At 37.2% G+C, this 12,170-nt stretch overlaps 1 protein-coding gene across 1 annotated transcript; it reads left to right on the top strand.

Moving 5' to 3' along the window:
- Nucleotides 1-2: 2 nt before the first annotated feature.
- LOC125665833 (tripartite motif-containing protein 45-like) lies at nucleotides 3-11,107 on the top strand. Its single transcript, XM_048898732.2, has 2 exons — nucleotides 3-375; nucleotides 8,716-11,107. The coding sequence occupies exon 2, from the start codon at nucleotides 8,726-8,728 to the stop codon at nucleotides 10,055-10,057; it is 1,332 nt and encodes a 443-aa protein (XP_048754689.1). The 5' UTR covers nucleotides 3-375; nucleotides 8,716-8,725; the 3' UTR covers nucleotides 10,058-11,107.
- Nucleotides 11,108-12,170: the final 1,063 nt, after the last annotated feature.

Genomic DNA, 12,170 nt, shown 5'->3' with positions numbered 1-12,170 from the left:
CTTTAACAGAAATTTAACAAAATATTGAATTCATCATCAATTTGGATAATAGTTTATATGATGACATACTATAATCCAATTGAATCCTAACTCGAAATAACTTAAAATTATGGATTCTTTAATGAACCAGACTTTCCCCTTTTGACGCCCCAGCGCATTTTATCCCAAGGGACAGGCAGCCTAAGTATAGCTATATTTCACGTCTTTGTGACTCACTGGTATCATCTCTGGGCGCCAAATGATTATAACATATCTAGTCATGCTGATTTCTTAGCTGTTGTGAAAATGTTGAATTTCAACGTATTGAACAAAGGAAGGATATTTGTGTACGAAGGGACGATGTGTAACTGGGAATATTGATCGATAGTCAAAAAGGTAAACATTGTCTAGGCCTATAGTAGCCTAGCTGTAAAAGGTGTAATTTAAATCTAATATGGAATGGGTCTATATATGTTATAGATATAAAAGAACCCCCAGTCGATATATGTACACACTAAATCAAAACGCTAAGAGTCTTACTTTGTGAATTGTAATTTATTGGTAAGCGGTAAATGTAGTACGGCCGAAAGTCCCGGATAGCGATATTTTCGAGTTTTCTCTCTTAATAATAGATAGAATGACATCAAACTTATTATGATAACTGTTTGTGACCTATTAAACAAGAATCATATAACTTTTTCTGGGAATCCTGTAAAGAAGATTATGAACCAGAGTTTTCGGATACCAAAAAGCGGTAAATCTAGTACGTTTTATAAATGATGAAACCCGAACACGGTCGCCGGTCTTTTGATCTACCGAAAGTCCGCGTTTTAGCATTATAGACAATTTATTGAATTAGACCGAATTCTAGATATCTACGGTAACTTAAATAAATCGCAATTGCATATATGGTGCATTTATATGCGCATTTTATTGTATCACCCTACATATTATTTATAATTATATATGTGTAGTTCAGGCACTTTTTTTGCAATATTTCAATCCACTTTGATATATATACACTATAAATAGTGTGCTTCTTTTTAAACTTCGGTTGTTGAAGCATATTCGTTATTGAATTAATTGAATAATTTTATAATTCAATTATTATTTTGATGCAGTGTAGGCTACTAATGCATACGAAGTGTGATTTAAAGTAATCATATGTACATGTAATTTATATGTAATTTATCGAAGAAGAACGACAAATTTTAATATTATCATTCCATCTTCAAGACGATTAACGACTGTACTATCATATTTCCCTTTTCTTTCTTAATCAAAATGTTGTAAAAGCACACTTTTTTGGGTTACATTATTTACTTTAGGGGGTATAATTTCTTTATTTTCGGAGTTTAAATTTTTATTCAAAATAACATGAATGGGTGAATGGGGAACCTTTGCGTGGTTAGAGCTGGGCAACGGAATCAATGGTTAATGTTGTAATCATGACTAATTACCGATAGAATCCTCAACTATCGTTTTACATGTAAGCGTACGCTGTTTAGGTACGACTTTACCAAACTAAGGAGACCTACTCGTTCCGATTAAATCAAGAATACGATTACAAAATACAGCAGTTTTTATTATTCTGTGTTGTGAAATAATGATAGAAACATAAAATGTAGTCTTAATCAATATAATTTGCATGAATATAATTACTTAAAACCCAGTATTTACAAGGGACTGTGGGAATCGGTCAGTGTCTTCGACCGTGTTTGGGTTCCGACATTTATAAAACGTACTAGATTTACCGCTTTTTGGCAGGTGAAAACTCTGGTTTGGTACTTTTGTAGAAGAATTCTCAGAAAAAATTTATGTTTTTTATGTACCTAGCTTACAAATAGTAACCTCTGCAAATTATATGTTATTACATGCAGCATTAAGAGAGAAAACTCGAAAAAATCGCTATCCGGGACTTTCGGCATTCGGGTTTCGGCCGTACTACATTTACCGCTTACCTAATTTATTAGCATAGGCGGATCCAGGAATCAGTGAAGGGGGGGGGGGGGTCCTTGATCCTTTAGCTACCCCCCCCCCCCCCCCCCATTTACACCTTTTGCTTGTGTACTTAACATCTTGGGGAGATATACATGAAAGTATGCTTTGTTCATTTTAAGTTTCCGAAGTTGAAATTCCAGTTATTGTTACACTCGGATCGGATTTTAAATAATAAAAAAAAAGCTGATTTAAAGGTTACACCCAATAGGCCAGGGATCTGGCTCTGTGGTAAATAGTGCAAACTCCTGCATTCTGAGCATTTCAGGCATTACAGGTATCCAATTTCTCACAGGCATGAGGAAAACCTGAATTCAAATATAATTTGAAATTTTAAATCAGTCCAGAGCAGTCAATTTAAAGACATGGACCTGTAGTATTTTGTAATGACTGGAAATATTTTTATAGCAAGCATTAAAAAACTATCTTAATTCAAATTATCCATACAGAGATTGATATCCTGTAATTGTCATTTGTAAAGTTTAAATGCCCAGTTTATATTCTCATTCCTGATGTCCTAGTGTATAATTCTGATTATATACCCCTCGACATGTAACTCAAGACTGTCAACAGTAACTCCTTTTCGACAATTACTATTAAGACTAATGCTTCAAGACTACACGACACTATGCCTATACTTTAAAAATTATGATATAAACACAAATTGCATGACAGTGCACCATGCTTGTCAATGTCAGGTTTATTTTCTCCAAAAAAAAATGCAAACAAATCAGCATTGGTACAACATTGGGTTATTTAAAACAGATTGTACAATAATTAATATAAGTCTCCATCGCCACCCAAGAAAAACCAGAGATAAAAATACTAAATTTTGAAAACCCTATGGAAACTTGTGTATCCATGGCACTATTGTGGTCAGAATGGCCTTGTATTTAGTATGATGTCAATAGTTGTCTTTGCATTTAGTATGATGTCAATAGTTGTCTTTTTTAATAAGATGTCATTCCAGGGTCAGTAAAGGCAATCAAAGTATTCTATCAATGCAGGACATTTGTGGATTAGAATGTCAATCTTCATTTGTATATATAACCTATAGGAGTCAGTAATGATGCCGGACTAGGGGTTCATATTGGAGAGTAGTATGATGTCAATCCAGAGGTTTGTAATGGCCTTTTGGAGTATGATATTGTGTATGATGTCAAAACAAGGGACAATCTATTTATATGACCTTGTGGTGTATGATGTCACTACAGAGGTTCTCAATGCCCTTGTGGTGTATGATGTCACTACAGAGGTTCTCAATGCCCTTGTGGTGTATGATGTCACTACGCTGGTATGTTAAGGCAGGTCATGCTTCATTTATGCACGTAAACTGCATAATTTTTAAAATCTGTCTTACACAGAGAGAGGGAGCTACTAACTCTTAAAAACTATTTTAGTTGTTTACATGAGAACATTTTGTATCATAACAACATGACAAACATACGCTTCCGTATGACGTCATTGCATGACTGTTATAAATAGATCATGGAGGTACCTTAATAGAAAATGTAAAAGTAACACATTATCCCAAGATTTAAATATTGGTCTAACTGGCGATAATGACTGCAAAACACCCATAGTATATCAGAATTACTGATAGAATCCTACCACTTTCAATAAGAAATAATTATTGAACATTTAAACTCGAAACCATCTAGCCCATGTTTTACATTTTGCACTGATGGCTGATGCTATGCAGTTTTCTTTAAAAGTTTTCTTAACAGACGATTCTATCAGTAATTGCCGTGTACATTAGTTTATGACCTTTCAAACGGTGTATAAAAAGTCTCTAAAAGTATGCGGCCTAATGTGCTACTTTTGCAGTTTTATTTCAGTCTGTGACAGAGGAAAATCGAATCGAGATGCTAAATGGAATGTTTTCTCCGTTAAACAAAATTGTCAATGAAAGATATCAACATACCTTCTTAATATCAATAAATTCTCAGCGTTTCACATATATATTCCATATATCCCATGTCATATATTTCAAATACTCCACATTTTGTCGATATTTGCATGGCACATATAAACAGATTCCTTGCATGTGTCAACGTCACTTGATGTATAGTCATGATGTCATCAGTTTACTTTCATATCGATCAGACAGAAATTACACAACAGCAGTATAGCATTTCAAATTTCGTTGGATCTTAGTAGCTGCATGGTTTATTTTATGCATAAATAAAACTTAAATAAAAAATAAAATCGGAATTTAATATATACTTAATGATATACTTATTTCAATTATGACGTCACATTGTTTCGCGGATTTTATCCCAGTAAAAATTTTCATAACCTGCCTTAACGTACCCGCGTATAGAGGTTCTCAATGCCCTTGTGGTGTATGATGTCACTACAGAGGTTCTCAATGCCCTTGTGGTGTATGATGTCACTACAGAGGTCTCAATGCCCTTGTGGTGTATGATGTCACTACAGAGGTTCTCAATGCCCTTATGGTTTATGAAGTTTATTTAGGAGTCGGTATTATGGATACATGGAATAAGCTTCCAATCCAGAGGTCATTATGGTCATTATGGAGTAGATACACGTAGTTATAGTGTATTTAACAAGTCAATAGAATGGCCTTATAAAATAAAGTAGGCTATAAAGCCCCCCCCCCCTCCCCCCCTCAAAAAAATATATGTTGGTTTCCACTTTCACCTCAAAATTTTTAAGGGTTGGTAGGTAGGTATAATTTTTAGCTCACCTGAACGGAAAGCTCAAGTGAGCTTTTCTGATCACCTGTTAATTCAATGTCTGTGCCATCTGTCCGTCTGTCTGTAAACTTTTTCGACTTCTTCTCCAGAACCAATGGTCCAATTATAACCTAACTTCCCCTAAAGCATCCTTGGGTGAGGGGCTTTCAAGTTTGTTCAAATGAAGAGCCATGCCCCCTTCAAAGGGGAGATAATCAGAAAAATGCAAAAATAGGGTGGGATCATTTAAAAATCTTCTCAAGAACCACTGGGCCAGAAGAGCTGAAATTTTCAAGTTTGTTAAACATCATGACCCCTGGGGGTTGGATGGGGCCGCAATAGGGGATCAAAGTTTTACATACAAATATATAGGAAAAATCTTTAAAAATCCTCTTCTCAAGAACCACTGGGCCAGAAGAGCTGAAATTTACATGAAAGCTTCCTGACATAGAGCAGATTCAAGTTTGTTAAAATCATGGCCCCCGGGGATAGGATAGTACCACAATATGGGATCAAAGTTTTACATACAAATATATTGGGAAAATCTTTAAAAATCTTCTTCTCAAAAACTACTGGGCCAGGAAAGTGGAAATTTACATGAAAGCTCTGACATAGTAGATTGGATTTTTAACCATTTGCGGTGTCCTTGGTTCTTGTGTGTAAGATAATGATTGCTATTTTTATAAAATGTTTGAAATTTCAGTGTGAGAATGGAAAAAAAAATGTGTTAGGGTCAGCAGAAATTTTTAGGGTCCGTTAGTGAAATTTGAAACCAACATACATTTTTTTTTTTGCCTAATCCAGAGGCCAGTAATGGGTTTTCTTGTGGAGTTAAATATGAATACAGGCATCATTAACAATAATCTTGTGGAGTGTTGAGACAGCGGTCAGTAATTGCCTTGTGAACAAGAGTGTTGAGATAGAGGTCAATAATTGTCTTGTGGAGTAGAGTGTTGAGACAGAGACCAGTAATTGTCTTGTGGGGTAGAGTGTTAAGACAGGTCAGTAATTGCCTTGTGGACTAGAGTGTTGAGACAGAGGTCAGTAATTGTATTGTGGACGAGTATTGAGACAGAGGTCAGTAATTGTGTTGTGGAGTAGAGTGTTGAAACAGAGGTCAGTAATTGTGTTGTGGAGTAGAGTGTTGAGACAGAGGTCAGTAATTGTCTTGTAGATAAGAGTGTTGAGACAGAAGTCAGTAATTGTCTTGAGCAGTAGAGTGTTAAGACAGAGGCCAGTAATTGTCTTGTGGAGTAGAGTGTTGAGACAGAGGTCACTCATTGTCTTGTAGAGTAGAGTGTTGAGACAGCGGTCAGTAATTGTCTTGTAGAGTAGAGTGTTAAGACAGAGGTCAGTCATTGTCTTGTAGAGTAGAGTGTTGAGACAGAGGTCAGTAATTGCCTTGTGGACTAGAGTGTTGAGACAGAGGTCAGTAATTGTGTTGTGGAGTAGAGTGTTGAGACAGAGGTCAGTAATTGTCTTGTAGATAAGAGTGTTGAGACAGAAGTCAGTAATTGTCTTGAGCAGTAGAGTGTTAAGACAGAGGCCAGTAATTGTCTTGTGGAGTAGAGTGTTGAGACAGAGGTCACTCATTGTCTTGTAGAGTAGAGTGTTGAGACAGCGGTCAGTAATTGTCTTGTAGAGTAGAGTGTTAAGACAGAGGTCAGTCATTGTCTTGTAGAGTAGAGTGTTGAGACAGAGGTCAGTAATTGCCTTGTGGACTAGAGTGTTGAGACAGAGGTCAGTAATTGTATTGTGGACAAGAGTATTGAGACAGAGGTCAGTAATTGTGTTGTGGAGTAGAGTGTTGAAACAGAGGTCAGTAATTGTCTTGTAGAGTAGAGTGTTAAGACAGAGGTCAGTAATTGTGTTGTGGAGTAGAGTGTTGAGACAGAGGTCAGTAATTGTATTGTGGACAAGAGTATTGAGACAGAGGTCAGTAATTGTGTTGTGGAGTAGAGTGTTAAGACAGAGGTCAGTCATTGTCTTGTAGAGTAGAGTGTTGAGACAGAGGTCAGTAATTGTGTTGTGGAGTGGAGTGTTGAGACAAAGGTCAGTAATTGTGTTGTGGAGTAGAGTGTTAAGACAGGCCAGTAATTGCCTTGTGGACTAGAGTGTTGAGACAGAGGTCAGTAATTGTATTGTGGACAAGAGTATTGAGACAGAGGTTAGTAATTGTGTTGTGGAGTAGAGTGTTGAAACAGAGGTCAGTAATTGTCTTGTAGAGTAGAGTGTTAAGACAGAGGTCAGTAATTGTCTTGTGAAGTAGAGTGTTGAGACAGAGGTCAGTAATTGTCTTGTGGACAAGAGTATTGAGACAGAGGTCAGTAATCGTGTTGTGGAGTAGAGTGTTGAAAGAGAGGTCAGTAATTGTGTTGTGGACAAGAGTATTGAGACAGAGGTCAGTAATTGTGTTGTGGAGTAGAGTGTTGAAACAGAGGTCAATAATTGTCTTACAGAGTAGAGTGTTAAGACAGAGGTCAGTAATTGTGTTGTGGAGTAGAGTGTTGAGACAGAGGTCAGTCATTGTCTTGTAGAGTAGAGTGTTAAGACAGAGGTCAGTCATAGTCTTGTTGACAAGAGTATTGAGACAGAGGTCAGTAATTGTGTTGTGGAGTAGAGTGTTGAAACAGAGGTCAGTAATTGTCTTGTAGAGTAGAGTGTTAAGACAGAGGTCAGTAATTGTGTTGTAGAGTAGAGTGTTGAGACAGCGGTCAGTAAATGTGTTGTGGAGTAGAGTGTTGAGACAGAGGTCAGTAATTGTGTTGTGAAGTGGAGTGTTAAGACAGAGGTCAGTAATTGTGTTGTGGAGTAGAGTGTTAAGACAGAGGTCAGTAATTGTGTTGTGAAGTGGAGTGTTAAGACAGAGGTCAGTAATTGTGTTGTGGAGTAGAGTGTTAAGACAGAGGTCAGTAATTGTGTTGTGGAGTAGAGTGTTAAGACAGGTCAGTAATTGTGTTGTGGAGTAGAATGTTAAGACAGAGGTCAGTAATTGTGTTGTGGAGTAGAGTGTTAAGACAGAGGTCAGTAATTGTGTTGTGGAGTAGAGTGTTAAGACAGAGGTCAGTAATTGCCTTGTGGAGTAGAGTGTTGAAACAATCTCGAGACAGGCCTCGGTCCAAAAATGTTGTTTGAAATTTAAATGCCTCGGCTTTTGTATTTCAAAACAACAATTCTCGACCTCGGAGGTACTGTTACCCTGTAGCATACACGAAAACGCGATCTCTCTTTCTTAAAGAATGCCACTATGATAAGTTTATTACTTACATGACCAACTTGCCTCCAGTCAGGGGCATGAACCTTGACCCAGGGGTCTTGAATAAATGGCTCACTCAAGATTTTTAAAGATTACATTAATTTGGATGGTTTTGGTCACACCCCTCAAGCCCCTGGGAGGCAGGGCCCGTGAAATTCACATTGTTGTTCCCTTTGACCCATAAGTATTTTATACGAAAATTTTGTTCAGGCGTTCCAGAGAAATAACTGAAAATGTTTACGACATACATATGATGATGGACAAAAACAGATCGTAAATAGGTCACACGAATGAGGTGACCTTTATATAAAAACTGAAAAGAAATATCTTGCGCCACAGTTTAGTAACCATCAAGAGATATTAGCGGCTCATTACTTAACATACAGGTTTCTTATTACCGGAATCAAAAAGATTTTGACGATATGAACAACCAGTTACCAGAATTCAGATATATATAGATATCTGTAATATCTACATCTACATCTTTCTTATGCTCTACATTGTGTCATACTCAGATGCGCGCGCTGTTGAAGCCCTGGGTCGGTCCCCTTGTTTACCATTAATTGTAGTATCAATTTATAGATCTGGCAAGAGTTTGAATCTATTTCGGATTACACTTTATCTCATTATATTATTCACTTTCTTAAAGTGCTACATTTTTTATTCATTTAAAATCATGAATTTCAAAAATTTTCACACATTTAGTAGTCTGAATATGAAATGAATTCATGATTTATTTGATATATTTTTAATACATCCTTAATATGTTGATTTTATTTGCAGGATTATTCCAATGGAGGACGATAAGATTGAACGTCTACGGGAGCGGATCCTGCAATGTCCGATATGCATGGATGAATACAAGGATCCAAGGATACTTCCTTGTCATCACACGGTGTGCTTGAATTGCCTTCTTGATTTTGTTAGACATTCGTCGTCATCTGGGCGTCTGTTTCGATGCCCTCAGTGTCGGTCCGACATTTGCGTTCCACGTGGAGGCGTCAAAGATTTCCCGCCAAATTTCTACGTCAACTGCATTCAAGACGAATTGGGATCACGACCGTATTTTGGGATTTGTGATATTTGTGAACGGGACTGGCTTATTTCGCAATACAGATGCGTGGATTGTGACCTAGATATTTGTAGATTTTGTATTCACGAACATAGACTTTTTAAACATGGAGCCGGGAGAGATGTCACGGTCATGCGCATTGAGACCGGAAACATAGCTTCATATATGGCCTCAGAGAAAGGTTGCGATATTCATTCTGGAGAAGTTTTGCAGATGTTTTGTTGCACGTGCGAGGCGGCCATCTGTGTCACGTGTGTCTGTGAATTGCACAAGAAACATGAAACAATGCCTTTGATAAAGAAATTAATGGCGTCTCGGAAGGAATTGCAATTTGATCTCGATGATCTGAAAACTGAGGTAAAACTAACTCAAGATTCTTTATCAGATTTACGCAGTCTTCGAACAAAAGTACAGGATAGTACTGATGCCACAACGACATCAATTCGACTACGATCACGGGAACTGGCGATGGAAATGGATAGAGTGGCGGAGCTAAAAATAGAAAAGGTTCGATGTACAACTAATAAGGTTCTTCAGGAGATCGACAGTTACATTAAAGAACTCGAGCTGCTTCACGACCAAGCAAGGAAGGGCTGTGGGTTTTTAGAAGATCTTCAAGAAGATGACGTCAGTTTGGAATTATTTGCGTGCTTTACCAAATATAAGAAAGGACTAGAGGTCGTCCGAAAATCCGCACTGAACAAAACAGTACAAACGCAGATTTCAAATTTCGAAGCCGGAAAGGTGAAAGAGTGCTTTGGGTACCACTTTTTAAAGTTTGGGGATCTAAAAGTATTCCAAGACAAAGCAGTGTTTTTGAATGTGGAGAAGGAACCACGATTTTTTAAGTCCTCCAAATGTCGTAAAATGTGCTCGGTTATACCGGCAGTATTGTACTTGGTACTTTTTGCACTTGTTATTTCTGGCTTATTTATTTTGACCAATAATTTGTGGAGTTCTCATCACGTGACTCTTGAGGACTGTGTTGGTTGGCTCTTCTTCTTGCATCTTACTATCACGGGCGCTTTTGCTTTCTATAAGTCAAGAAGATAAAGGAGTTGACAACCTTTCTGTCTGAACAATTTATAATTTCTGGATTGCTTTTTAGTATTAGAGTACTTTGGAAGTTGGTCTGCTAATACGATGTGAAAATTTCTCTTCTTCATTTGACTTGAATGGGTTTTTAGTTTTCATACAGGTCTTTTCTCTTAATGTTTGATAACGACAGGTGGTAGAAAAACCCCAAACGTCATCCCTCAGAATAGCTTAATATGTGCTGTGTCGTCATTTTAAAGGCAAAGCTAAGGGAATTAGTGGACTAACTTATGGGAGTTATCCAATGGCGGATTTAGGGGGTGGGGGGTCGGAACCCCCTCTCCCCGTTCTTCTTTTTTTTAACCACACCCGAATCTATAAAGGATTTCGTGACTTTATTGAAAGGAAAGAGGAAGAAGAATTTCAGTCGAAAATGCATTAAAATGCACCACTTTAAAGCAATCTTTTAAAAAAAATTCCCAGGGGAGGAACAAGAATTTCAGTGGAAAAGGCACCATTTTGATTCAATGGGTTAACCCCCTCTCATGCCCTCCCCCTTCGGTCCTTTGGACCTAAATCCCCACATCACCCACCCAGTAAGGTCTAGATCCGCCACTGTTATCCAATGGACTAACCTTTCGGTATTGTCTGAATAGGCCAATCTTTTAGAAGGGAATTGTCTAATAGACTAATCTAAAGGAATAGTCTAAGAAGTTAACATAAGGGAATTAATGAGGGATTTCAGAATGAAATATTACTAAAAATAATGAAACGAACACTAGATATTTATAAATGATATAATTATTTTCGTTATCAGACTTTCGCATAGTCGGTCATTATTGTAATTTTATTCTGATGATGATTTTTCTGTTTTTCGCCCAGGTACTTTTCTACATTTAAACAAGAGCCGATGTCTTTTCGTGTATGCAATAGCTATATTTCCCTATACAGTACTCCGCCCAGTCGCTTGGATATGGCAATATATAGAAATGTGATTCTGTGTGATACATGTGTGTACATTGTTGAAAATTTTCTGAAGTCCATGTTATTAAAATCTACCAAAACTGATTCACAATTACTTTTTTGTGTTCTCTCTCTCTCTCTCTCTCTCTCTCTCTCTCTCTGAAAAAAGGGGAACTTGAATACTCAATATGTATGTTAACCTTGCTTCCTACAAACTGGATGCAACACACTAATATATTGTCTGACAGCCAGCTGTATGTGCAGGACACCGACACTTACTAGTATATAAAAACAACACCCAAAATTGATTGCTTTAGCTTTGGACAAATGACAAGAAAACTTTTACGACAATAAACATGTAACATTCTCCCCAAAAATAGCATCAGGGCCAGTCAGGGAAAAACTAGAGATAAAATGATGATGTTACCAATGAAAAAATTCTAGAAAACCTGTGTCCGTTGCCAAATGCCGCTGGATGTAGGGAGTTCGTGAACTGACCTTGCAAAATTCCCCCCTCCCCCCAAATACAACATGATGTACATTTAAATATGAAAGTTTTTAAAACCCGTGCGGGACAGTGGCTAGAAGTGGATAATTTAACAAAACCACATCTTCAAAACCCCTTACTTTAAGCAATTCTATTGGCCAATACCTGAATTCATGTGCACGGAGTATGCCTATTTCTATGCCGCACGAGGTGCAAAAATTCAGGGTTTCGTATCACTTTTGATGTACATGTGCTAAAAATGAACTACGCCTTTTCCCCCTTACTCTTGAGTAATATGTTTTGTAGGTATTTAATGCGCCCCCTCCCTATATCGCGAAATTCTGGGACTCTGAATTGCGCGATCATTGTTGATCTGGTTTTCAAGTAGCTTAATTAAACAGGTCATTAAAACCTAAAATTGAAGTATTTGATAAAAATCCTATGTTTTAAGGGAGACAATCCCTACATATGTAAGAGTAATGCAGTATCCCTATTTAATAAATATTACATCAAGAAATACGCACTTTTTCATGAGATATAGGTACATAATTAATATGAATAATTATTTTGTTTCTAACATTAATGATGTAAATATAAGCTGTATTGTACAACAAAATTTGCAAAGACTTGACATGCACATCACACAACAGATGAAGGAATTGTCCCATGGAAATAATGATC

This window comes from Ostrea edulis, chromosome 10 (genome assembly GCF_947568905.1).
Source record: "Ostrea edulis chromosome 10, xbOstEdul1.1, whole genome shotgun sequence".
In the NCBI taxonomy this organism is placed as follows: Eukaryota; Metazoa; Mollusca; class Bivalvia; order Ostreida; family Ostreidae; genus Ostrea; species Ostrea edulis.
This window is presented reverse-complemented; position numbering and strand designations above follow the sequence as displayed.

Bases quoted from the DNA above. Each gene is read 5' to 3' on its own strand.
- LOC125665833 (XM_048898732.2), top strand. From the start codon at position 8,726: ATGGAGGACGATAAGATTGAACGTCTACGGGAGCGGATCCTGCAATGT.